Genomic DNA, 27484 nt, shown 5'->3' with positions numbered 1-27484 from the left:
TGGGCCTACCAGTAGATCAGGGTTTGAGGGCGCTCTGGTTAGGGATACTTAAGGGAGTAATACTACTAGGGAAACTGGTGGGAAAAAAAGAAAAGTTAATTCTAAAACTGTTCTGGAAGCTACTGAAGGGTTTAGTTATATGGAGCATGGTGAGTGCACCAGCACAGCCCAAAAACTGCAACAGCAGAAAGAAATACTCAGGGTAATTACAAGACACGTGAGAGGCTCCTTGAAGAGGCAAGCCTCTAAAAACACTGTCAGCATTATTAGAAGTGAGACTCAGTTTGAAAAAAGGGAGGTGACAACTAGTGGTTAGAAGAGAATATAAGGCAGGGTTAGACTAGAGAAAAGTATCTTGAGAACTACCGGACCAAGAACTTGCAGAGATCGAACCATGGCCGCTAACTAGTCCAGCCAATCTGACTCTGATGACCGGGCTCCTGGGCAACATGAGGAAATGGTAGCTAAAATCTGCTGTCAAATATTACAAATAATGATATGGTCAGGGGTAGTGTGGAAAGATAGACAAGGACAAGGTGTAGTCACCACCCTTGCAATGATATTAACCTGTACAGTAGCAGTGGTTAAATTCGGACTTACTAAAGGAACCGAAGTTATGTTATCCATGGTACCCATAGTAGCAAAACAAAGAATGTTTAAAATATGTGGGAAACATAATGGACTAGTAATCATGGGAGAAACCATGTCAATTGTGTTTAGACTGATGGGGCAAATTGGAGAGTTTGAAGAGTGGAATGACACCACAAATCAAACGCAACCCCTCTGCCAGTCCATAACAGGATATAAGTACGCAGGCTGGGGGATGGAGATGTTAATGATGATAATAGTGATGGCTCAGATAATCAAAAGCCTAAGGCGCCTCAAAAAAAGGGAGAGTCAAATGAGAGTGGTAAAATTGGCCCTACCGCTAACAGTATGGATACTAATAGCAATAGGACTAAGAATAGTAAATAACCAAGGAATGGATGTGAGTGAGTTGAGGCAAATCTGGGTACTTTGTTTACCAATCTTCTTTCCTAACCCCCCTCGCAGGAACATCCTGGGGAGAGTGACGGGGTAAGAGATGGACTATACATAAAAACTCAGAGAAGGGCAGGAAGGGCAATAGGAGAAAGTAATTGCTAACCCCATTGTCCCCTGATTTTAGGAAAGAGATGCGAGAAAGATGCGAGAGACGAATCAGATGGAGACCGAAGTAGTGACGAACAATTAATTATAGGAGAATGGAGCATGGCACAAATGGGAGAATTTGTAAAACATTGTCAGTGTTTTGACAGACCAGATCTAGAAGATTGTTGTGAAGGGCATATGTTGTGTTGGAACTCAACCGACATGCTAGATGTGTGTGGGAGCTGTGCTGGAGATGTGCGTGGGAAAATGGCAGGAAGGTTAGTCTGGAGAGGCAGGGACTTAGAGAGTGTATGTTTGAACTGCCTGGACACAGGGAGAGATTGGCCAAAAATGAGATTGATGGTAAAGAGGGGAAACCAATGGGAAGTAACCCATGATAGGGAAGAAGCAAGGCTGAGGATAGTAGACTCAGGAAAGGAGATAGAGTGGGACAGAGATACTAGAAAAATTTATATATCAGGACTAAATAATGAAATATATTACACAGGGTGGACCCATGAGAACGGACACATGGAACCTTCCATGTACCGGGTGTAAGAGGACCACCCAAAGAGAATTGACTAGGCGGTCACCTTCAGGAAGTAAAGTAACAAGTCCTCTTTGTAAGCATTGCTTTTGCGACATGACCTGTCATAGAGATGAAAAGATATGGTATAGGGAGGACAAGGAGGAACCTTGGCCTTTTGAATGCACATTTGCGCAGCTTATGCTAGGAGGAAGAATAGTGGCTAAGGGGCTTACCAGAGATTGGACGTTTATAAAGAGTAGGCACATAATGGATATAGAGGATAAGAAACAAGACCTATACGGGATGGTGCAGGCACAGAATGGGAGGACTTTAGCAATTAAGTATTTAGACCCAGTAAAAAGGAAGAGTAGGAAAAGAGTTGTGGGAGGGTCAGATCTTGGAGAGGGTGTAACAAAAAGTAAAATAAATCAGACCCCTCCCCAAGAAATCAGGCCAGATCCAGAGCTACCCCCGTGGGCCCTAGGACCAATTATAGACTGGGGAATGACTGCCACAATGGAAATCAACCAGCAGAGGGAGCCAAATGAACAAGACCTAAAGAACTGGACATAAAACAAGAACCCCTCGACATGCAGACTGAGGGAGAATGGTATGAGGAGACAAATGAACAGGTTCAAAAAGAGCTAGACATAAAACAAGAACCAATCAGCATGAAGGCTGAGGGAGAGTGGTATGAACCGCTCGACCAAACTGACGCCCCAGCGGAAGAAGATATATGGACAACATAGAGAATCATCAGACAAGGTAAATTACTTTTCACTATACTCTGCTTGTATTGACTACTTTGACATTAAGGCACGAGCAATATATAGACTGGTATATCTTGAGAATTGTGTTGTATCCTGGAAAGTCACTCAATTTAAAAAAGTAAAAGGACGCAGTTGTGTAGGAGAGAAATCTCCTGGAGAGCAACAAGTTCTATCTTTTGGAGTACCAGAGACAACTTCAGTTTGAAAGATTGAAAAAGCCCAGATATAAGTAAGCCTTGTAGAGAGCCAAGGGTCATCAAAAAAGGAGTCAGTATCTAGGCAGTAGGCAGTGAAAAGTGTAAACATAAGACATTTGGAGACAATAAGAGATTGAAATATTATACACAGCAGAGGCTGCCAATATTACTCTTATAGACTCCAGTTTCGGGAAGGACCAAGGGAGTAGAGCTTAAGGTAAATATATTGTTATTTGCTTTGTTTAAGAGTTATAAGAAGTGTTTAAGCTGATTTATATTTGCAATAGTATCTGGCATAGCATAACGCATTAAGGATTGATTGAGCATTATTGATGTATTAGGACTGTATAACCATTTAACTGTAATAACGTGTATAAGACAAAAAACAGAGTGACTTAAATAAAAGCTTGAAACTTTGACAACTAGGCCAGAGAACCTATCTGGAGAGCAAACGCCTTTGACACTTTCGCTAAACGGAAAGTGACCCTGGTTATAGGTTAAAGTGATAGCACTAAAGAATATTTAATTGTGTGGACAATAATATATCTTTGGAAAAGTCAAACATATAACAATACTAGTTTCCAAGTGACTACTAGCTGACGAGCATAATAACTAACGGAAGATTAGTTATTAGGTATTGATATATAAGAGAGGAAGACACAAGGTAAGGGAGTATAGGAAGAATCTATAAACATAAAGTAATAAAGTACTCATCTATCCAAGGCCCCACACTAGACCGGGGAAATAAGGGAGTGACAACGTGAACGAAGGAACAAACCCAACTCACGCGAAGGGCCAGTACGAATAAATAGAAGGGTTGGTAGGGCCGCACGGCTAGGCCCTTGTTACACCGAGGTAACTAAAATCCTAAAGTACTCTGCCTAGCCAGAGGACGGGATAGAGGCTTTTGCTGCAGGCGACGGGCAAAAGTCAGCACCGTGACACTATACAGACAATGCCTTCATCAAACAACACTGTTTCACGACACATCTGTGACATGGCAGAAGATGTTTTGAAACAATTACTGCTTTGCACACAAGCCAATGAATTATATGCGTTACAGCTGGATGAGTCAACAGTTGGAACCCTCGCCGGAGGCTCTGGACTTGGAACCCTCGCCAGAGGCTCTGGACTTGGAACCCTCGCTGGAGGCTCTGGACTGGGAACCCTCGCAGGAGGCTCTGGACTGGGAACCCTCGCAGGAGGCTCTGGACTGGGGACCGTCGCCGGAAGCTCTGGACTAGGAACCCTCGCCGGAGGCTCTGGACTTGGAACCCTCGCTGGAGGCTCTGGACTAGGAACCCTCGCTGGAGGCTCTGGACTGGGAACCCTAGCAGGAGGCTCTGGACTGGGAACCCTCGCAGGAGGCTCTGGACTGGGGACCGTCGCTGGAGGCCCTGGACTGGGGACCATCGCTGGAGGCTCTGGACTAGGAACCCTCGCTGGAGGCTCTGGACTGGGAACCCTCGCAGGAGGCTCTGGACTAGGAACCCTCGCTGGAGGCTCCTGCCTTGGCGCGGGACTGGACGCCGTGCCTTGACTGGACATCGGCGCAGAGGAAGTTCTGGACTGTGGACCGTCGCAGGAGGTTCCGGACCGTGGACCATCTCAGGAGGTTCCGGACTGTGAACCGTAGCCAGAAGCTCTGGACTGGGGACCGTCGCTGGAAGCTCTGAACTGGGGACCGTCGCTGGAAGCTCTGGACTGGGGAGGCGCACTGGAGGCCTGATGCGTGGGGCCGGCATAGGTGGCACCGGACTGGGGACACGCACTTCAGGGCGAGTGCGGGGAGCAGGCACAGGACGTACCTGACTGGGGACACGCACTTCAGGGAGAGTGCGAGGAGCAGGCACAGGACGTACCTGACTGGGAAGGCGCACTTGAGGGAGAGTGCGAGGAGCAGGCACAGGATGTACCTGACTGGGAAGGCGCACTTCAGGGAGAGTGTGAGGAGCAGGCACAGGACGTACCTGACTGGGAAGGCGCACTTGAGGGAGAGTGCGAGGAGCAGGCACAGGACGTACCTGACTGGTGATACGCACTTCAGGGAGAGTGCGAGGAGCAGGCACAGGACGTACCTGACTGGGAAGGCGCACTTGAGGGAGAGTGCGAGGAGCAGGCACAGGATGTACCTGACTGGGAAGGCGCACTTCAGGGAGAGTGTGAGGAGCAGGCACAGGACGTACCTGACTGGGAAAGCGCACTTGAGGGAGAGTGCGAGGAGCAGGCACAGGACATACTGGGCTGTGGAGGCGCACTGGAGACCTGGTGCGTAGAGCTGGCACAGATGGTGCCGGAACGATGACACACTCCGCACGGTGAGTGCGGGGAGTTAGCACAGGACATATTGGGCTGTGGAGGCACACTGGAGACCTGGTGCGTAGAACTGGCACAGATGGTGCCGGAACGATGACACACTCCGCACGGTGAGTGCGGGGAGCTAGCACAGGACGTACTGGGCTGTGGAGGCGCACTGGAGTCCTGGTGCGTGGTACCGGACAAATGACACGCTCCTCAGGACGAGTATGGGGAGCTGGCATTTTTTGGGGGAGGCTGCTTCTTGGGCTTGCGTCGTGGCCGCGAACCCCGGCGTTGTCGCTGTCCTTGTTTCACCGCTTGCGTCTGCTTCCATGGAAGGCTTTCGTCTCCTGCCATTATATCCTCCCAAGTCCAGGATGTCTTTACCTCCTGGATATCCTCCCAGGCCCAGGATACCCTCTCCTCCTGTGCACGCTGCTTGGTCCGTGAGTGGTGGGATCTTCTGTCACGGTCGTTTGTAGAATTAACGGACCAAGGCGCAGCGTGCGTAGAGTTCCACATGTTTAATTAAAGAAACTCACCAAAACAATACAGAACAAAATGAAACATGAAGTCAGATGCAGTGCACACTGGCAACTACACACAAACAAACAAGATCCCACAAAAACCCAGTGGGAAAAGGCTGCCTAAATATGATCCCCAATCAGAGACAACGATAAACAGCTGCCTCTGATTGGGAACCATACCAGGCCAACATAGACAAATAATAACCTAGATAGCCCACCCTAATCACACCCTGACCTAACCAACATAGAGAATAAAAGGATCTCTATGGTCAGGGCGTGACAAGTTTAATATTGCCTGCTAACTTGGATTTCTGTTAACTAAATATGCAGGTTTCAAAAAATATACTTCTGTGTATTGATTTTAAGAAAGGCATTGATGTTTATGGTTAGGTACATTCGTGCAACGATTGTGCTTTTTTTGCAAATGCCCTTTTTTTTTAAGTCATCCCCCGTTTGGCGAAGTTGGCTGTCTTTGTTAGGAAGAAATGGTCTTCACACAGTTCGCAACGAGCCAGGCAGCCCAAACTGCTGCATATACCCTGACTCTGAACGCAAGAGAAGTGGCACAATTTCCCTAGTTAAAATAAATTAATGTTAGCAGGCAATATGCAGGTTTAAAAATATATACTTGTGTATTGATTTTAAGAAAGGCGTTGATGTTCATGTTTAGGTACACATTGGTGCAACGACAGTGTTTTTTTCGCTAATGGGCTTGTTCTATCACCCGTTTGGCGAAGTGGGCTATGATTCAATGATAAATGAACAGGCACCGCATCGATTATATGCAACGCAGGACAAGCTAGATAAACTAGTAATATCATCAACCATGTGTAGTTAACTAGTGATTATGTTAAGATTGATTGCTTTTTATAAGATACGTTAAATGCTAGCTAGCACCTTACCTTGGCTCCTTGCTGCACTCGCATAACAGGTAGTCAGCCTGCCACGCAGTCTCCTCATGGAGTGCAATGTAATCGGCCATGATCCGTGTCCAAAAATGACGATTACCGATTGTTATGAAAACTTGAAATCGGCCCTAATTAATCGGCCATTCCGATTAATCGGTCGACCTCTAATATGTTTAATGTACTGGACAGCTTTGTGACATCAAATGGACTTTGGTGGTCAAGATGTGTTGATATCTGTACTGATGGTGCAAAAGCCATGACAGGGAGACATAGTGGAGTGGTAACGCGTGTACAAGCAGTTGCTCCCGACACCACTTGTGTACGTTGCAGCATCCACCGAGAGGCTGTTGCTGCCAAGAGAATGCCTGACAGCTTGAAAGTAGTTTTGGACACTACAGTGAAAATGGTTAACTTTGTTAAAGCAAGGCCCCTGAACTCTCGTGTATTTTCTGCATTATGCATTGATATGGGCAGCGACCATGTGACGCTTTTACAACATACAGAAGTGCGCTGGTTATCAATGGGCAAAGTATTGACACACTCTTTTAAATTGGGAGACGAGCTTAAAGTTTTCTTTACTGACCATAATTTTCACTTGTCTGACCACTTGCATGATGACAAGTTTCTCACAGGACTGCCCTATCTGGGTGATGTTTTTTCTCTCGCCTGAATGATCTGAATCTAGGATTACAGGGACTCTCCGCAAGTATATTCAATGTGCGGGACAAAATTGAGGCTATGATTAAGAAGTTGGAGCTCCTTTCTGTCTGCATTAGCAAGGACAACACACAGGTCTTTCCATCATTGTATGATTTTTGTGTGCAAATGAACTCAAGCTTACGAACAATGTCAAATGTGATATAGCGAAGCACCTGAGTGAGCTGGGTGCGTAATTATGCAGGTCCTTTCCCGAAACGGACGGACAACTAGATTCGTTATCCCTTTCATGCCCTGCCTCCAGTCCACTTACCGATATCTGAACAAGAGAGCCTCATCAAAATTGCAGGAAGAGGTTCTGTGAAAATTTAATTTAATCAGAAGCCACTGTCAGATTTCTGGATAGGGCTGTGCTCAGTTTCTTGCCTTGGCAAATCGCGCTGTCAAGGCACTGATGCCCTTTGCAACCACGTACCTATGTGAGAGTGGATTCTCCGCCCTCACTAGCATGAAAACTAAATACAGGCACACACTGTGTGTGGAAAGTGGACTCTCTCCAATAAAACCCAACATTGCAGAGTTATGTGCATCCTTTCAAGCACACCCTTCTCATTAACCTGTGGTGATTTATTCACAATTTTTGATGAGCAATTAAGGTTGTAAGATGGCTAAATAAAGAGCAAAATTATTGATTATTATTATATTTTTATTTATGCCCTGGTCCTATAAGAGCTCTTTGTTATTTCCCACGAGCCGGGATGTGTTCAACAACTCACACTCATTCTTATGTTTAATGAATGTATCGTATAGTGTGTGTGTGGCAGGCTTACAATGATGGCAAAAAACAACATTTGAGAGTGCGCTGACCCTGGTGCTAGAGGGGGTACCCAGCTGGAGGTTGAATGTTTGAAGGGGTACGGGACTATAAAAAGTTTGGGAACCACTGCTCTACGGGATCGTCTTTGTAAAACGCAGAGTAGTTGAATGGATGATCTCCGCATAGGTGTGATGGTGTGGGGGTGCTTTGCTGGTGACACTGTCTTATTTATTTAGAATTCAAGGCACACTTAACCAGCATGGCTACCGCAGCATTCTGCAGCGATACGCCATCACATCGTGTTTGCGCTTAGAGGGACAATCATTTGTTTTTCAACAGGACAATGACCCAAAACACACCTCCAGGCTGTGTAAGGGCTATTTGACCAAGAAGGAGAGTGATGGGTTGCTGCATAAGATGACCTGGCCTCCACAATCACCCGACCTCAACCCAATTGAGATGATTTGGGATGAGTTGGACCACGGAGAGAAGGAAAAGCAGAATCTAAAATCTATTTTTAATTGTTTAAAACTTTTTGGGTTACTATATGATTCCATATGTGCTATTTCATAGTTTTGATGTCTTCACTATTATTCTACAATGTAGAAAATAGTAAAAATAAAGAAAAACCTTTGAATAAGTAGGTGTGTCCAAACTCTTGACTGGTATTGTATATTTCTTCTGAAACAGGTAGGGACTACCTGGACTTGAAGTGCTCCTTTTCAATTTCCGTTGCAAAATGTCTTGAAATGTTTTCTGTTGCGTGCCCAAATGAACAATCATCTTTTGCTGTACCTCCCCAGACAGTGATGAGTGTGAGAGTGGGGAGGCGTGCTGCAATCACTTCTGTAAGAACTACCCAGGGGGCTATGAGTGCAGCTGCAAGCCTGGCTACAGGCTCCACGCGGATGGCTGTGGCTGCAATGGTAAGAGGATAATACGTTGACCAGCATCCACTCATTATCTTTGTCCAAATTGACTCTGGATGGAGTTTACGTTATTGTATAAGACAGAGGTGACTGAATGTTAAGTATGGTTAGTATGAAATTCAACACAGTGATCTTGTCACGATCGTGTGGAAGAGATTCGGACCAAAACGCAGCATTTGGAAAATAAGCCATCTTCCTTTATTAACACCACGAAGATGAACACGACACAAAACTCTATACAAACTAACAAAACAACAAAACGACCGTGAAGCTACAAACGTTCTACATAGACAATTCCCCACAACAAACTAAAGCCTATGGCTACCTTAAATATGGCTCCCAATCAGAGACAACAGAAACCAGCTGTCTCTAATTGGGAACCCATTCAGGCAACCATAGACTTTCCTAGACAACTACACACAACATAGACACAGCTAGACAACTATACTAAACATAAAGCCAACTACTCTAAATAAACCCCCTAAACCTTACAATCACCCTGGACACTACAAAACCCACATAAATACCCATGTCACACCCTGACCTAACTAAAATAATAAAGAAAACAAAGAATACTAAGGCCAGGGCGTGACATAGCCCCCCCCTTAAGGTGCGAACTCCGGGCGCACCAGCACAAAGTCTAGGGGAGGGCCTGGGTGGGCATCTGACCACGGTGGTGGCTCAGGCTCAGGGCGAGGTCCCCACCCCACCATAGTCAATCCCAGCTTATATCTCCCCCTACAAATGACCACCCTCATATTACCCCCACTTAATCTTTTGGGTAACATCGACACAAGGGGCAGCACCGGGATAAGGGGCAACACCGGGATGAGGGACGGCAGCTCCGGGCTGAGGGACGGCAGCTCCGGGCTGAGGGACGGCAGCTCCGGGCTGAGGGACGGCAGCTCCGGACTGGCTGGCGGATCCTGGCTGGCTGACGGCTCTGGCTGGTCATGGCTGGCTGACGGCTCTGGCTGGTCATGGCTGGCTGACGGCTCTGGCTGGTCATGGCTGGCTGACGGCTCTGGCTGGTCATGGCTGGCTGACGGCTCTGGCTGGTCATGGCTGGCTGACGGCTCTGGCTGGTCATGGCTGGCTGACGGCTCTGGCTGGTCATGGCTGGCTGACGGCTCTGGCTGGTCATGGCTGGCTGACGGCTCTGGCTGGTCATGGCTGGCTGACGGCTCTGGCTGGTCATGGCTGGCTGACGGCTCTGGCTGGTCATGGCTGGCTGACGGCTCTGGCTGGTCATGGCTGGCTGACGGCTCTGGCTGGTCATGGCTGGCTGACGGCTCTGGCTGGTCATGGCTGGCTGACGGCTCTGGCTGGTCATGGCTGGCGGAAGGCTCTGGCTGATCCGGTCTGGCGGAAGGCTCTGGCTGATCCGGTCTGGCGGAAGGCTCTGGCTGATCCGGTCTGGCGGAAGGCTCTGGCTGATCCGGTCTGGCGGAAGGCTCTGGCTGATCCGGTCTGGCGGAAGGCTCTGGCTGATCCGGTCTGGCGGAAGGCTCTGGCTGATCCGGTCTGGCGGAAGGCTCTGGCTGATCCGGTCTGGCGGAAGGCTCTAGCGGCTCCTGTCTGGCGGACGGCTCTAGCGGCTCCTGTCTGGCGGACGGCTCTGTAGGCTCATGGCAGACGGGCGGCTTTGCAGGCTCATGGCAGACGGGCGGCTTTGCAGGCTCATGGCAGACGGACAGTTCAGACGCCGCTGGGCAGACGGGCAGTTCAGGCGCCGCTGGGCAGACGGGCAGTTCAGGTGCCGCTGGGCAGACGGGCAGTTCAGGTGCCGCTGGGCAGACGGGCAGTTCAGGCGCCGCTGGGCAGACGGGCAGTTCAGGCGCCGCTGGGCAGACGGCAGACTCTGGCCGGCTGAGACGCACTGTAGGCCTGGTGCGTGGTACCGGAACTGGAGGTACCGGGCTAAGGACACGCACCTTCAGGCTAGTGCGGGGAACAACAACAGGGCACACTGGACTCTCGTGGCGCACTCTAGGCCTGGTGCGTGGTACCGGAACTGGAGGTACCGGGCTGAGGGCACGCACCTCAGGGCGAGTGCGGGGAGAAGGAACAGTGCGTACAGGGCTCTGGAGACGCACAGGAGGCTTGGTGCGTGGTGCCGGAACTGGAGGCACTGGGCTGGAGACACGCACCATAGGGAGAGTGCGTGGAGGAGGAACAGGGCTCTGGAGATGCACTGGAAGCCTGGTGCGTGGTGTAGGCACTGGTGGTACTGAGCTGGGGTGGGAAGGTGGCGCCGGATATACCGGACCGTGAAGGAGGACACGTGCTCTTGAGCACCGAGCCTCCCCAACCTTACCAGGTTGAATGGTCCCCGTAGCCCTGCCAGTGCGGCGAGGTGGAATAGCCCGCACTGGGCTATGCAGGCGAACCGGGGACACCACCTGTAAGGCTGGTGCCATGTACGCCGGCCCGAGGAGACGTACTGGAGACCAGATACGTTGGGCCGGCTTCATGGCACTCGGCTCGATGCCCAACCTAGCCCTCCCAGTGCGGCAAGGTGGAATAGCCCGCACTGGGCTAAGCACACGTACTGGGGACACCGTGCGCTTTACCGCATAACACGGTGTCTGACCAGTACGACGCTCTCTCACTCCACGGCAAGCCCGGGGAGTTGGCTCAGGTATCCAACCCGGCTTCGCCACACTCCCCTTTAGCCCCCCCCCCCAAGAAATTTTTGGGTGTTACTCACGGGCTTCCAGCTACTCTGCCTTGCCTTTGCCTCATAAAACCGCCTCTCCGCTTTCGCTGCCTCCAGCTCCGCTTTGGGACGGCGATATTCCCCTGGCTGAGTCCAGGGTCCTTTGCCGTCCAGGATCTCCTCCCATGTCCATGAGTCCTGTTTACTTTGCCGCTGTTGTTGGTTCCGATCATGCTGCTTGATCCTGTTGTGGTGGGGAATTCTGTCACGATCGTGTGGAAGAGATTCGGACCAAAACGCAGCATTTGGAAAATAAGCCATCTTCCTTTATTAACACCACGAAGATGAACACGACACAAAACTCTATACAAACTAACAAAACAACAAAACGACCGTGAAGCTACAAACGTTGTGCACATACATACAGGCTACAAACGTTCTACATAGACAATTCCCCACAACAAACTAAAGCCTATGGCTACCTTAAATATGGCTCCCAATCAGAGACAACAGAAACCAGCTGTCTCTAATTGGGAACCCATTCAGGCAACCATAGACTTTCCTAGACAACTACACACAACATAGACACAGCTAGACAACTATACTAAACATAAAGCCAACTACTCTAAATAAACCCCCTAAAGCTTACAATCACCCTGGACACTACAAAACCCACATAAATACCCATGTCACACCCTGACCTAACTAAAATAATAAAGAAAACAAAGAATACTAAGGCCAGGGCGTGACAGATCTAGAGACTCTTGACAGCTTCTACCCCCAAGCCATAAGACTGCTGAACAATTCATCAAATGCCCCCTCCCCTTTGTTTTTTACACTGCTGCTACTCACTGTTTATTATCTATGCATAGTCACTTTACCCCTACCTACATGTACAAATTACCTCAACTAACCTGTACACCCGCACATTGACTCGGTACTGTTATTTTATTTTATTACTTTATTTTATTTTGTAAATATTTTCTTAACTCCATTTCTTGTCAGAATTTCACTGTAAGGTGTTGTATTCGGAGCATGTGACAAATAACATTTAATTTGATTTGATAGACTTGAAGGGGCATGTTTAGGCACCCATTTGACCGTGGCAGTCAAGATTGATGATCGATCACAGAGAAGATGATTATGCATTGAGAGTGTCTAATAACTCATTGTACTAGTTTTGATAATGCAAATAGAACACTTGTATAGTACCTTCTAAATATTGAAAGTACTTCCTATTGTTCTGTGGTCTTTTCAGATATTGATGAGTGCCTGGCAGAGAGTTCTGTCTGTGAACACTACTGTGTGAACACACTGGGGACCTACGAGTGTTTCTGCAGAATGGGCTTCCGTTTGGACTACGACCAGAGAGCCTGCATCTGTGAGTGATATTTGATCATAATATTATACTGTGCTAATCTATACTGTATGATACTATACTATGCTAAACTATGCTCTACTATGCTATACTCTGCTGTACTGCTATACTATACTATACTCTGCTGTACTGCTATACTATACTATACTATACTCTGCTGTACTGCTATACTATGCTATACTCTGCTGTACTTTACTATGCTGTACTCTGCTGTACTGCTATACTCTGCTGTACTCTGCTGTACTGCTATACTATACTATACTATAGGAAAGGGAAAGGGGAGACCTTTCCAGTTGTACCACTGAATGGCTTCAACTGAAATGTGTCTTCCGCATTTAACCCAACCCCTCTGATGCTTTGCTATGCTATAATATACTATGATGTACTATACTATACTTTACTATACTATGCCAAACTATGCTGTAATTTCACAGTGAATATCTGTACATTGTTTTTAAACATGTGAAAGTAACTCTGAGAGACTTTTGTGATGTTTTCCAACAGCAGGCTATAGTAATGATAAAATCACCTTGAGCATTCAAATGAATCTAATGTAAATGATAGTATAATATAATATAGTACAGTATAATACAGTATAGTTTAGTATAGTATAATATAGTATAGTACAGTATAATACAGTATAGTTTAGTATAGTATAATACAGTATATTACAGTATAATATAATATAGTAGAGTATAGTATAATATACTAGAGTATATGATAATATATTATAGTATAGCATAAACTAGTATAATATAGTACAGTATAATACAGTATAGTTTAGTATAGTATACTACAGTATACTACAGTATAATATAATATAGTAGAGTATAGTATAATATATTACAGTATAGCATAGTATAATACAGTTTAGTATAGTATAATACAGTATAGCATAGTATAATATACTAGAGTATATTATACTATATTATAGTATAGTATATTATAATATAGTATAGTATAATACAGTATAGGCTAGTATATACTAGTATAGTATAATATATTATAGTATCGTATAATACAGTATAGTTTTGTATAATATAGTAGAGTATAGTATAATACAGTATAGTATAATATAGAATAGTATAGTATAAAACAGTATAGTATACTATAGTGTAATACAGTGTAGCATAATATAGTATAATACAGTATCGTATAATATAGTATAATATAGTATAGTTAGATGTAATGTAAATGTGCTGAATGTGAAAGTGTTCTGAATGTCTCCTCTCCACCCACCTACCTGTCTCTGTCTGTCTGTCTGTCTGTCTGTCTGTCTGTCTGTCTGTCTGTCTGTCTGTCTGTCTGTCTGTCTGTCTGTCTGTGCCAATGCAGCGCTGTACGACAGTGACCTGGATGACGATGAAGAGGAGGATGACCCAGAGGAGGATCTGGAAGTGCACAGGTTGCCAGATCTGCTATTCCGACGCCCCCCTCAGCTCCTGCAGTACACTGCAGCCCTGCACTCACCCTATGGTGAAGACCAGGAGGAAGAGGCACAGAGAGGGGAACTCACCCTGGTCAGCCACATAGGTAGCGAATCAGTGCTTACATACATGCCTGGTTGTTGATCAACGTTATCACACATATACTCTCAGACACATATGCTCTCAGACATTGGACCTACCTTATGTGGCAAAAACTGTAAATCATGCCATGGTGTTACAGGACTATGTGCGTGTGTGTCTCAGTGTGTCTAGATGATTCCTTTGGGTATGACTGTGGTGTGAGCTGTGCTGACTGTGAGAACGGAGCAGTGTGTGGTGCAGAGAGAGACCGCTGTGAATGTACACCTGGATGGACTGGCGTCATCTGCAACGAGAGTAAGTCGCTGTCCTCTCCTCTCCCCAGCGTCTCTTATTATCACTGTAACCCTTGGAAATCATCACCTGATAGAGTTTCAGTGTTATTCAGTGCATATTATTGAGCAGGCAGTTATTTGATTGGTTAGTGCTCAGGGTTAGGTATTTGAACCCAGATCTGGCCTGGAGAGTGGCCAAGTGCCCCATAGACAGAATACAGCCCCCAGGCCAGGGATGTCCACTGTCAAACACTGTGTTAGAAAGAGACCAGAAGCCATTGTTTCACAACCAAGCATGATTAATGAGTGTCTTTGGGCTGGAACTGAACCAGGGATATAATTATGTTTGGAATTATGGAGCCACATGGGGATAAATCCATTACAATCAGTCATTGTTATACATTTAAACATGCTCCTTTGGGATAGTGTTCAAATTCACACCAAGAAGAGTTAGGTTATGATGAGGCCATTTTCCCTGACCAGTGGGGAAGATTGAAAACATAGCAGAGAACGGCCATTTTTGTCATCTCATTAGGTTTTAATCGTTAGCTTGGGAAGAAGACAACTACCATGTGGAGAAGAGAATATTATTATACACTGAGTGTGCAACATATAAAGAACACCTTCCTGCTATTGAGTTGCACCCAGAACAGCCTCAAGGGTTTACTGCGTTCAGTTTTGCAACTGACTAGGTATCCCCTTCGCTATGTCATGGAAAGAGCTGGTGGTCATAATGTACACTCATGTAGACATGCTATTGCATTTTGCCCGACAGCATGTGTTAGATATGGAAGGCAGTGCTGTGTTTGCCTGGATACAGTGTAACCAGAGAGGAATAGAAGTCAAGTAAAAATCTTTATACCAAAAATATTCCGTTTTCTCAGAACGTGTTATGTACTGATTTTGCACTAGCCTAGCTTGCCATATTGCCACGTGGCTACAAACATGACTAATTGCTAACTGACACATTTTCCCTCAGAAGTTCATAAAATAGTTGTGCACAAGAAGTGTGACATGGAATGTTGACTGGCTTTTACTGAACCCATTTAAAAGGTCCAGCTGGGCTGTGTGGTAATTTCTATATAAACCATGTGGGATTAATGTGGGAAACGCAAAAAGCTAAGAAAGACCCTCATGTGGAGAAGATAATATGAAAGACAAGTGATAGAATGTCTCTCTCTCTCTCTCTCTCTCTCTCTCTCTCTCTCTCTCTCTCTCTCTCTCTCTCTCTCACTCTCTCTCTCTCCCTCTCTCTCTCTCTCTCCCTCTCTCTCTCTCTCTCTCTCTCTCTCTCTCTCTCCCTCCCTCACTCTCTCTCTCCTCTCTCTCTCTCTCTCCCTCACTCCCCCCCCCCCCCTCTCTCTCCCCCCTCCCAGCTTGTCCTGTAGGGACCTATGGACAGGCCTGTAACAGCCTGTGTCGGTGCCAGAATGGGGGCTCCTGTGAACCAGTGACTGGGAGGTGTGTTTGCCCACCAGGGGTGCAGGGCCAGCTCTGTGAGGACGGTAGGGACTGACACACACACACAAACACATGCACTCCTCAGCACTCAGCCGACTGCTCCCCCCAGGGGTCCACACACAGCCATTTTCTTCCCTTATTACTGGCACTCCAGTAGCCCACCACTTCTCTCCCCTCCTCCCCACTGCATGTTTTTATGTCACTCCCTGTCACAGCTCCACCACGTACAAGTCCAGACAGACCAGTCACCTTGCCTGAAGTGGCTAATCCTATTTAGCTGACCCTGTTGATTTCACCACCCACAAGATTAGGCACTGGCTCTGCCCTGTAGACATAGCCTGGTGCCAGATCCGTTTGTGCTGTCTCGTCAATCTGACAATAACCATAGGAGTTTGTAAGACAGCACAAACAGATTGGGGACCAGGCTACATGCTGGAAGGGCAAAATCTGGTCTAACCACATGTGCAACTCTTCTGTGTCTTGTTGACAGGTTGCCCACAAGGATACTTTGGGAAACACTGTAGGCGGAAGTGTAACTGCCCCAACAACGGGCGCTGCCACCGTCTCTATGGAGCCTGTCTGTGTGCCCCGGGGCTGTACGGGCGCTTCTGCCACCTGCGTGAGTACCCATATCCTCTAGACTACAGTACCCAGCAGCCACCACGACTGACATCTTAATGTAGTACAGGAGTGTTCTTCTGCCCTCTGGAGCTTTTGTTCCAGCCTGATTCAACTAATAAACTAAACAGTTCAGTTGAATCAGGTGTCTTAGTACTGGTCTGGAACAAAAGCATGCACTGCCTGTGTCTCTTGCACCAGATTGTAGGAACACTGCAGTAGTGACGGATGAAGAAAATTATGTCAATTCCCTTTCTGTAGCTTGGTCCCTGATCCTACAGATCTACTGACAGTACCTTCCTTTCTCCAGCTTGTCCCAGGTGGACCTATGGTGTCGGCTGCTCTGAGGAGTGTGACTGTGCTCTGGAACATTCCCTGGGCTGCCATCCCAATAACGGGACCTGTCTGTGCAAACCTGGCCACCACGGCTCTCAGTGTCAGCAAGGTTAGCTGTTCTGGCTCAGACAATACAGTACACAGATATTGAGGTTATTGAAAAAGAAAAATGACATTGTTTCATGGTTGTCTGGATGATAGTGAAGCTCCTCTCTTGTGTTTATGTATGTGTGTACGTGTGTGTTTGTGTGTGTGTGTGTGTGTGTGTGTGTGCGTGCGTGTGTTTCTCTCCAGAGTGTGATCCAGGGTTCTATGGTAGTGGCTGTGGGCAGCAGTGTGACTGTCCAGGTGGGGCGACCTGTGACCCTAGGAGTGGAGAGTGCACCTGGAGGTGTCCTGCAGGTCTCCATGGGAACCTGTGTCAGCTGTGTGAGCCTACCACCTTGTGGAGGAGACTCCCTAATCACAATGCATGTAGCTAGGGACAGGAGTGTTTCCTGGTCCGTTCAGGAACAACTCCTGACCTTACATTCAGAGAGAGCGATGTTGTACTGTTCCCTCATGAATGTGGAAATATGAATGGGGGTGTGTGAGTGCCTGCGTGCGTATGCGTACATGTGTGTGTGTTAGTTTGCTCAATAGGCTTCAATAGTGTTCCCCTTCTGGCAGCTTGCTCTACAGACCAGTGGAACGTTTCAGTAGCGTTAGTCTCTCCTATGGTCCAGAGATATTAAAGAACGTTCAGGAGCTCTGTTTAAATCATAACTCTGTCTCCCTATAGACCGGACAAGATAACATGGAGGGGTTATTTTAGAGCTAATGCATTGTCCAGACCTCCATGAGGTTCCCTTTTATTAAAGCAAACAAATCATCCATCTCTTTATGGTTTTGTTTAGCTTTGAATTGACGTGAGGTTGTGAAAGCGGGCCATGCAACATCAGTCCACTTTGAGATCGCCTTGCTACTGCACACGATCCCAGCGAGGGAGATATACAGGAAATGAAAAAAGGTTTGTGTAACCCTTTCTCTCTGTCTCTCTCTCCCTCCATCATTCCGTCCTCTGTGTATCTGTATGTAGCCTGCAGTGCTGGTCAGTTCGGGGAGAACTGCCTCCGGACGTGTGTGTGTGGAGGAGAACCCTGTGACCCCATGACAGGAGAGTGTATCTGCCCTGTTGGGAAGACAGGAAAGGCCTGTCAACAAGGTAGTTATAATGCTTCATAACTCAGTATTTAATACCTGTATTACTGTTAAATGTATTATTACTCATTATTATACTGTATTTATCTTTCACTTAAATAGCGTGCCATTTCTTCCATATTGTCCCTCACTGTTTTTCAAATCTGGGGTGAGGATCTAAATTCAAACAGTACAGTAGTATTGGAAGACATCAGTCCACCAATCAGACCTGCTCTTCATCTGCTCTTAAACCAATGACCTGAAGTCAGTTAAACCATGTGGTGTTGATGATCATACATCTCAATTAGGGCTTATCCTGACCAAATGAACTGACCACCAAAACTGGTCTATAACTGGTCAATAGCTATAGCCCTGAGTTTTCCCTCCCCCCGTAGACTGCCCAGAGGGATTATGGGGGTTGAAGTGCCAGTTCCCATGTAGAGCGTGTGAGAACGGCGCTTCCTGCAACACGCAGACAGGAGTCTGTGACTGCAACCCTGGGTACACAGAACAACTCTGCCAGACTGGTAAGTGAAATAAATAAACGGCAGCAGCCTACAGTCTTGCTAAAGTGATGGGAAAGGAAAGAGAGAGACTGTGAGAGAGACCTTACTATACACTGTTATATTTCACCCTGACTATTTCTCTGCTTCACAGTGTGTCCAACAGGGTCCTATGGGCCAGGCTGTGTGAGTGCCTGTGTCTGTCATCCTGATGCCAGCTGTGACCCTGTCACCGGACACTGTACATGTCCCCCGGGCCGAACAGGACACGACTGCACTACGTGTAAGCACCACTATCACACATACACACAGGCAGGTGCGCGCCCACACACACACACACACACAGGTTGGTAAAGAAAACGACATGTTGTGCGTGTGTGTGTGCGTGTCTCCACAGCCTGTGAGGAGGGGTCCTGGGGCTCTGGGTGCTCCAACAGGTGCCATTGTGCAGACCGAGCCCTGAGTTGTGATGCTGTGACTGGACGCTGTGTGTGTGAGGCTGGTTTCATTGGAGACCACTGTGAACAGAGTAAGACATTTCTTTGGAAATTCTGCCATCTTTAGGTAATACACTGTAGCACATCTTTGGACCAGATCTGGCTCAAGCAAGTGTTCTGCAGATGAAGGATCTTAATTTGATCACTCTTTTGTTGATGAGAATTTTCCTGCACCACAGGAAATGCAGATGAGCTTTGTGATTTACATAAATTCACTGAAAACCTACGCTAACACACGGTTATATTAATAGTACTGCACTTTTCTTGTAGACTACTTTTGGCCAGCTAATAGCCTAACCATCGAACAAGCAAAATGATGGACTACACGTTAAAATCCTGCGTATATATTTTGGCTGGTAATATCTCTGTCTGAAGTTGACCATGTGTCTCTCCCCTGTTCCCACAGTGTGTGTGGAGGGCAGCTATGGTTGGGGCTGTGCCCTGGACTGTCAGTGTCAGCATGGGGCTCTGTGTGACCATGTGAGTGGAGCCTGCACCTGCTCCTCTGGATGGACCGGAAGCTTCTGTGAGAAAAGTAAGACTTGTGAATAAATTGTACTACATTTAAGCACCTATTACTAATACTCTATGGGTAACCTTTTATTTTACGTCCTGGTATTTAGCAGGTAGTTACTTTGAAATTGTTAAAATGGTAATTAACTCATAATAGCATATTCATTACATTTGAGTTTCTTTGAGATTCATTGAGACAAGCGTAGGTTTGTACACTTGAATTATTTGAGGTAAGTACCAGAAACTATCCGTTGTCACCAAATAGCTCGGTAGACTAGGGGTTAAGAGTGTTGGGCCAGTAACGAAAAGTCGGTCAGTAAGCACATTTTATCTCTCTAAAATAAAATGACCTTGCAATATATTTAGAACAAAATCAAGTCTGTCTTTTCACTTGCCCATGTCATGGTAAGATACCAAATCATGTCTGTCTTTCACTAGCCCATGTCATGGTAAGATACCAAACCATGTCTGTCTTTCACTAGCCCATGTCATGGTAAGATACCAAACCATGTCTGTCTTTTCACTTGCCCATGTCATGGTAAGATACCAAACCATGTCTGTCTTTTCACTTGCCCATGTCATGGTAAGATACCAAACCATGTCTGTCTTTTCACTTGCCCATGTCATGGTAAGATACCAAACCATGTCTGTCTTTTCACTTGCCCATGTCATGGTAAGATACCAAACCATGTCTGTCTTTTCACTTACCCATGTCATGGTAAGATACCAAACCATGTCTGTCTTTTCACTTGCCCATGTCATGGTAAGATACCAAATCATGTCTGTCTTTTCACTTGCCCATGTCATGGTAAGATACCAAACCATGTCTGTCTTTTCACTTACCCATGTCATGGTAAGATACCAAACCATGTCTGTCTTTTCACTTGCCCATGTCATGGTAAGATACCAAATCATGTCTGTTTTTTCACTAGCCCATGTCATGGTAAGATACCAAACCATGTCTGTCTTTTCACTTGCCCATGTCATGGTAAGATACCAAACCATGTCTGTCTTTTCACTTGCCCATGTCATGGTAAGATACCAAACCATGTCTGTCTTTTCACTTGCCCATGTCATGGTAAGATACCAAACCATGTCTGTCTTTTCACTTGCCCATGTCATGGTAAGATACAAAATCATGTCTGTCTTTTCACTTGCCCATGTCATGGTAAGATACCAAATCATATCTGTTTTTTCACTAGCCCATGTCATGGTAAGATACCAAACCATGTCTGTCTTTCACTAACCCATGCCATGGTAAGATACCAAATCATGTCTGTCTTTCACTAGCCCATGTCATGGTAAGATACCAAACCATGTCTGTCTTTTCACTTGCCCATGTCATGGTAAGATACCAAACCATGTCTGTCTTTTCACTTGCCCATGTCATGGTAAGATACAAAATCATATCTGTCTTTTCACTAGCCCATGTCATGGTAAGATACCAAATCATGTCTGTCTTTCACTAACCCATGCCATGGTAAGATACCAAATCATGTCTGTCTTTTCACTAGCCCATGTCATGGTAAGATACCAAATCATGTCTGTCTTTTCACTAGCCCATGTCATGGTAAGATACCAAATCATGTCTGTCTTTTCACTAGCCCATGTCATGGTAAGATACCAAACCATGTCTGTCTTTTCACTAGCCCATGTCATGGTAAGATACCAAATCATGTCTGTCTTTTCACTAGCCCATGTCATGGTAAGATACCAAATCATGTCTGTCTTTCACTAACCCATGCCATGGTAAGATACCAAATCATGTCTGTCTTTTCACTAGCCCATGTCATGGTAAGATACCAAATCATGTCTGTCTTTTCACTAGCCCATGTCATGGTAAGATACCAAATCATGTCTGTCTTTTCACTAGCCCATGTCATGGTAAGATACCAAATCATGTCTGTCTTTTCACTAGCCCATGTCATGGTAAGATACCAAATCATGTCTGTCTTTCACTAGCCCATGTCATGGTAAGATACCAAATCATGTCTTTCTTTTCACTAGCCCATGTCATGGTAAGATACAAAATCATGTCTGTCTTTTCACTAGCCCATGTCATGGTAAGATACAAAATCATGTCTGTCTTTTCACTAGCCCATGTCATGGTAAGATACCAAATCATGTCTGTCTTTTCACTAGCCCATGTCATGGTAAGATACAAAATCATGTCTGTCTTTTCACTAGCCCATGTCATGGTAAGATACAAAATCATGTCTGTCTTTTCACTAGCCCATGTCATGGTAAGATACCAAATCATGTCTGTCTTTTCACTAGCCCATTACATGGTAAGATACAAAAACAACAGCTCTATCTCTTTCACAATATGCATTTATAAGTAAAGTTGATTCACCAAATTTCAGAAAATGTAAATATCTCATTTTGGAATCAAACCCTTCATTTATAGGGCGGCAGGTCGCCTAACGGTTAAGAACATTGGGCCAGTAATCGAAAGGTTGCAAGTTTGAATCCCGATTAGACTAGATGAAAAATCTTCCAATGTACCCTTGAGCAAGGCACTTAACCCTAATTGCTCCTGTAAGTCGCTATGGATAAGCGCGCCAGTTAAATGATCTTAGGCCAGGCGGTAACCCCTCTCTTATGGTCTCTTCTATTGGTCTAGTAATGAAAGGTCTAGTAGAGAAGTCACTCAGAATTACAGTTCTGTGACTAGCGTAACAATATACAGCTATATAACAGACAGGGGCGCCGCCAGGGATTTTGGGCCCCATGAAAAGATATCACATTGGGCCCCACCACCACAGGCCATACCAACCCTGTGCAATTGTTGTAACCACACACCTCCAGAACCCAATAGACCCATTCATAGCTTTAAATAACACTACCTTTGCAGGCTTGCAACTCTCTTGTAGTCCAATATTTACAGTACGATATTTTCTGACAGTGAGCTGTGAAAATATAACACTGTGCAGACATGCATGCAACATTCTGCATACAGTGGAATTCACTATTTGATGCAAGACTGATACCCTCTATAAGAAATGTGCTAAAGGCTATATTTTACAGTCTAAATGGAATGTTAATGGTAAAATTATTGAATGGAGAATTCTCTTAACATTAAAGAATAACTTAAAATAAATATAACTTAAATATACATTCATCTCTTCAATTAAAATAAATTAACATTATCATCTATAGAATTATATAACAAACAAAATAATAAAATCAGCAGCAGATTTTTAAGTATGCATACCAACTAGAAAATAAGCAGCTGTAAAAGTGGAAATGGAAAATGGGGGAAAAAATTATATGGAAATGCGCTAGAGGAAAGGTCAAGAGGTCACCAAATCACTAGGTTTCTTCCACTTGGGGTCTTGATTGTGTACAACAAATTGTATAGCAATCCAGCCATTACTTTGAGACATATCTTGTTCTCAGTCTGTTCTCAGTCTTGTTCTCAGCCTGTGGGCATCATGTGTGTAGTGATCCAATATCCATAGCCATGCCATTTACCAGTTATCACTGGCCCTTGCTCAGCCTTACTCACCAAGAACCCAGCGCTGAGCCTTCTTGCTAGCTGATCAGCTTGTTTTTCAACATCCTCACTTTGTCTATCTATTTCTGTGCACCTTCTCTCATTTGCTCCATCCTCATCATCTGCGTTGGTATTGCCTGCACTGTCTTTCACCTCTTCCTCCACTTCCACACTCCTCCCTGACAAAACTATCACTTGAAGAGGGTCCTGGCTCTGTAGAGTGTACATGACGCATATGATAATATATCCTTTAATATAATGCCATTTGTAATAACATCATAACCAACATTTCAGTTACTACCATTTTGTTGACTTAAATTAACTGCATGCACCACGGAAACAAATGTAAGAGCACTGAATCCTGCAGAATATTGACCCAAATTACCTGAAGTTGCGTATCAACACCACTAGGTGTCAGAAAATGACCACATTTCAGTCTGCATCAAAGCCATGGAGACATACCTTGGCCATATGACTTGAATGTATTATTTTAACATTGGCTGTCACTTATACAGACTGAGTCACTCAATGCTTCGAACTGTCCAGCATCCAATATAGACTATAGGCTGTTTTTGTTTCATATAATGATCATTATGTGGAAAAATTATTTTAAAAAATGGAATTATTGTCATTGAAAAGAATTTAATCATAAAAAAAAAAAACATAATAATAAAATAAAAATATCCCACGGACCCCTGCAATTATGCCAACTGACATGTCATTCAACACAATGCTGCTCACCTCCTTCAGTTGGGAGTAGGGCTGGTTCAGGGGTATGGGGATGGGGAGAGAGGGCTGCTGAGCCTGAAGCTGCGTCTGTTGGGCCTGGCACCAGGCAGAGGCAGGGACAGCTGATTTAGTATGAATAGCTTGCTAAAAGTTTGTCTGCATTGATACAGAGGCTCTCTGGATGTTTACTTTTTGCCAAAACAAGGAAAGAAAAAGAAACCGTTAGTTTTATTAGTACATTTTAAATAAAATATTCTATTCGTGATGATAGGTGAATAATTTAATATTGAACAATTTTTACCTAATGTTCTAATAGCTTTTTAGGGCCCCTGACAGTCACAGGCCCTTAGAATCATCCTAACTTTTCCCCCCCATAAGGCGCCCCTGATAACATATCTCTACACCGAGAATAAATTGACAATGAATCTGGTGTCAAGCTGTCCAAGGCCCTTTGATTAAATATCAGTAAGTTATAAACTCCAGTTGTGGGACTATTGTATTGGTCTAGTTTTTTGCTATTCTAGCTGCTAAAAGTACTCTTTAATGATTAAGATTTGACTGGGTTTTTTGAGATCATCAAACTCTCTTCTCTAGAATCTGTGTAGCTGCTCACTGAGGTTTAGTTTTTCAGGTAAAACTTTTCCAGTGAAAAGTCCTATGTTAGACTCTGGAGGGCGCTGGTAGATGTGTGATGGTCCCTGTGCAGTCTCACACACATAGTCCAATTACAGTAAAACAAGGCCAACTATATGTGAATATCCCAGAGTAGCTGGTCTCAAGCTCGACTAGCTAATTGATTTGATTTTGATTAGGCTTTGACTGAAACGGTCTAAAGTAAATTTGTGGTGTAAGATTAAGTTACCTGTGCTGTAAAATATAGCCTGTTTCATGCGTGAATCACAGTCATGTCACATTATATCATAAGATACATTAACACACACCCTTCTGACCTGCAGGATTTAAAATTCCTAGCCATAACAAGCCAATGGTTTCCAACATAGACATCATAGACATCAGCCTCAATGGAAATGACCATGGAAACTCAAATATATATATATTTTCTCTCTCTCTCTCTCTCTCTCTCTCTCTCTCTCTCTCTCTCTCTCTCTCTCTCTCTCTCTCTCTCTCTCTCTCTCTCTCTCTCTCTCTCTCTCTCTCTCTCTCTCTCTCTCTCTCTCTCTCTCTCTCTGTCTCCCACTGTTCTGTTTCTAAAGTATCCCCCCTTTAAATAAGGTGTCTAGTTTCGACATATTGTACAGGGGCCTCTTCCTTTAAGGGCAGTCAGGAAGTGATTTCTACTAGTCAGCGAGGGCCAGAGTTTCCCCTTCCATGTCTGTCTGGCTGTGTGGTCTCCTGCCTTGGTTTATAGGCTAACTAGGCTGACAGAACACAACGCTTTAACACACAGGCTGGGATCTGGAAATAATCCTCATTACTTCCTTAAAGGAGCAATCAGGGATTGGTACATCCATTTTTGAACATTTAAATGAATGACATATAGCCATTGATTCTTAAAGAATATAACGTATAAATGCCTCATGAGCTTAGTTCAACTCTCTTACCCCTGTCAATATGAGTTTGTTTCACTCCATTGTTTGTAAAACCACATATCAAAACATGATTAAAACTATAATTTTGATCTATGGATGACCAGTCCTTACATCCATGAATTTGCGAGTGGTTACATTTCTCCAACCCCATCCCTCAGCTGTTTACCCAAAAGAAGTGGTTGGGCCAGTTTGTTGTTTTTCAAATCCCGGATTGCTCCTTTAAAGAGCTAATTTAATCAGCGATGTAGCTAGCAGCACACTGGTGGCTGGTGGAGTCTGAGGACTCCCAGTACTGACTATAAACAGAGGCACAGCAGACAATTTAAACCTTCCACCCACAGTTGAAATAGCAACCCAGCCCAGGCTAATCTCAATTGACACTTCACCCTGCGATTAAGTGGAACCGAATCGCTCTCTTCTTGTGGAAAGGATTGGCATTGGCGTTTGGTAACCTCAAACCAGCATCCAAAATCTATCTATGTATTTTAAATGTGTATGTAAAGGAAAATTCAGAAAATAGTTTTTTCCCCCTTCAAATTAAGAATAGTAAATGAACCCATTTAGACCCATTTAGATCATTTGAAGATTTGGTTGATCTCCAATGTAAACTAAGTACATTTTGTAAATTGATAAAGATAATTGATAACCCTATAACTGTGTTGGTTGAAGATTACATAGGTTACTAAATTACTAGAAGTCTGCTGGTCAGAAAAAGTGGGCTGTGGTGAATGTCATGGTGAAATGTCCCTCTTCATCAACTCACACCCCGGCATCAAACATGGCATCAGTCTGGCATCTCTGCATCTCTGCCAGCAGCTCAAGGTCTAGAGACAATCAGAGCCATCTGACCAGATGTTGACTAAATACCACCAGTACTGTGCCACCATCACAGAATGAAAAAGTACACGGTATCTCTATGGCCACTACCACCACACACACACACACACACACACACACACACAGCACCGCAGACACACAGCACCCCAGACACACAGCACCCCAGACACACAGCACCGCAGACACACAGCACCCCAGACACACAGCACCCCAGACACAGAGCAACGCAGACACACAGCACCCCAGACACACAGCACCGTAGACACACAGCACCACAGACACACAGTACCACAGACACACAGTACCCCAGACACACAGTACCCCAGACACACAGCACCGCAGACACACAGTACCGCAGACACACAGCACCCCAGAAACACAGTACCACAGACACACAGCACCCCAGACACACAGTACCACAGACACACAGCACCCCAGAAACACAGGGCCACAGACACACATCACCACAGACACACCGTACCCCAGACACACAGTACCCCAGACCCACAGCACCACAGACCCACTGCACCCCAGCTCACAGCACCCCAGACACACAGCACCCCAGACCCACAGCACCACAGACCCACTGCACCCCAGACACACAGCACCCCAGACACACTGCACCGTAGACACACAGCACCCCAGACACACAGCACCCCAGACACACAGCACCCCAGACACACAGCACCCCAGACACACAGTACCACAGACACACAGCACCCCAGAAACACAGGGCCACAGACACACATCACCACAGACACACCGTACCCCAGACACACAGTACCACAGACTCACAGCACCCCAGACACACAGCACCCCAGACACACAGCACCCCAGACCCACTGCACCCCAGACACACAGCACCCCAGACCCACAGCACCCCAGACACACAGCACCGTAGACACACAGCACCCCAGACACACAGCACCCCAGACACACAGTACCACAGACACACAGCACCCCAGACACACAGCACCCCAGACACACAGCACCCCAGACACACAGCACCCCAGACACACAGTACCACAGACACACAGCACCCCAGACACACAGCACCCCAGACACACAGTACCACAGACACACAGCACCCCAGAAACACAGGGCCACAGACACACATCACCACAGACACACAGTACCACAGACTCACAGCACCCCAGACACACA

At 45.7% G+C, this 27484-nt stretch overlaps 1 protein-coding gene across 3 annotated transcripts in view; it reads left to right on the top strand.

Annotated features, from left to right (window-relative positions):
* The window catches only part of LOC139548970 (multiple epidermal growth factor-like domains protein 6), a 106008-nt gene that overhangs the window by 50522 nt on the left and 28002 nt on the right, over positions 1-27484 (top strand). For all 3 annotated transcript variants that reach the window (XR_011669810.1, XM_071358965.1, XM_071358964.1), the window contains exons 11-23: positions 8638-8760; positions 12681-12803; positions 14136-14333; positions 14492-14623; positions 15978-16106; positions 16553-16681; positions 16991-17125; positions 17311-17445; positions 18095-18220; positions 18591-18722; positions 18853-18981; positions 19096-19227; positions 19602-19730. Coding sequence is in view for 2 of the 3 variants with exons in the window: in XM_071358965.1 (XP_071215066.1) it covers positions 8638-8760; positions 12681-12803; positions 14136-14333; positions 14492-14623; positions 15978-16106; positions 16553-16681; positions 16991-17125; positions 17311-17445; positions 18095-18220; positions 18591-18722; positions 18853-18981; positions 19096-19227; positions 19602-19730 (1752 nt within the window). In the remaining variant the exon portion in view is untranslated. The remainder of the gene's footprint in view (positions 1-8637; positions 8761-12680; positions 12804-14135; positions 14334-14491; positions 14624-15977; positions 16107-16552; positions 16682-16990; positions 17126-17310; positions 17446-18094; positions 18221-18590; positions 18723-18852; positions 18982-19095; positions 19228-19601; positions 19731-27484) is intronic.

The sequence above is a fragment of the Salvelinus alpinus genome, chromosome 22 (assembly GCF_045679555.1).
Source record: "Salvelinus alpinus chromosome 22, SLU_Salpinus.1, whole genome shotgun sequence".
Classification (NCBI taxonomy): Eukaryota; Metazoa; Chordata; class Actinopteri; order Salmoniformes; family Salmonidae; genus Salvelinus; species Salvelinus alpinus.
The sequence above is the reverse complement of the archived record's forward strand: the minus strand, read 5'-3'. Positions and strand labels throughout refer to the sequence as shown.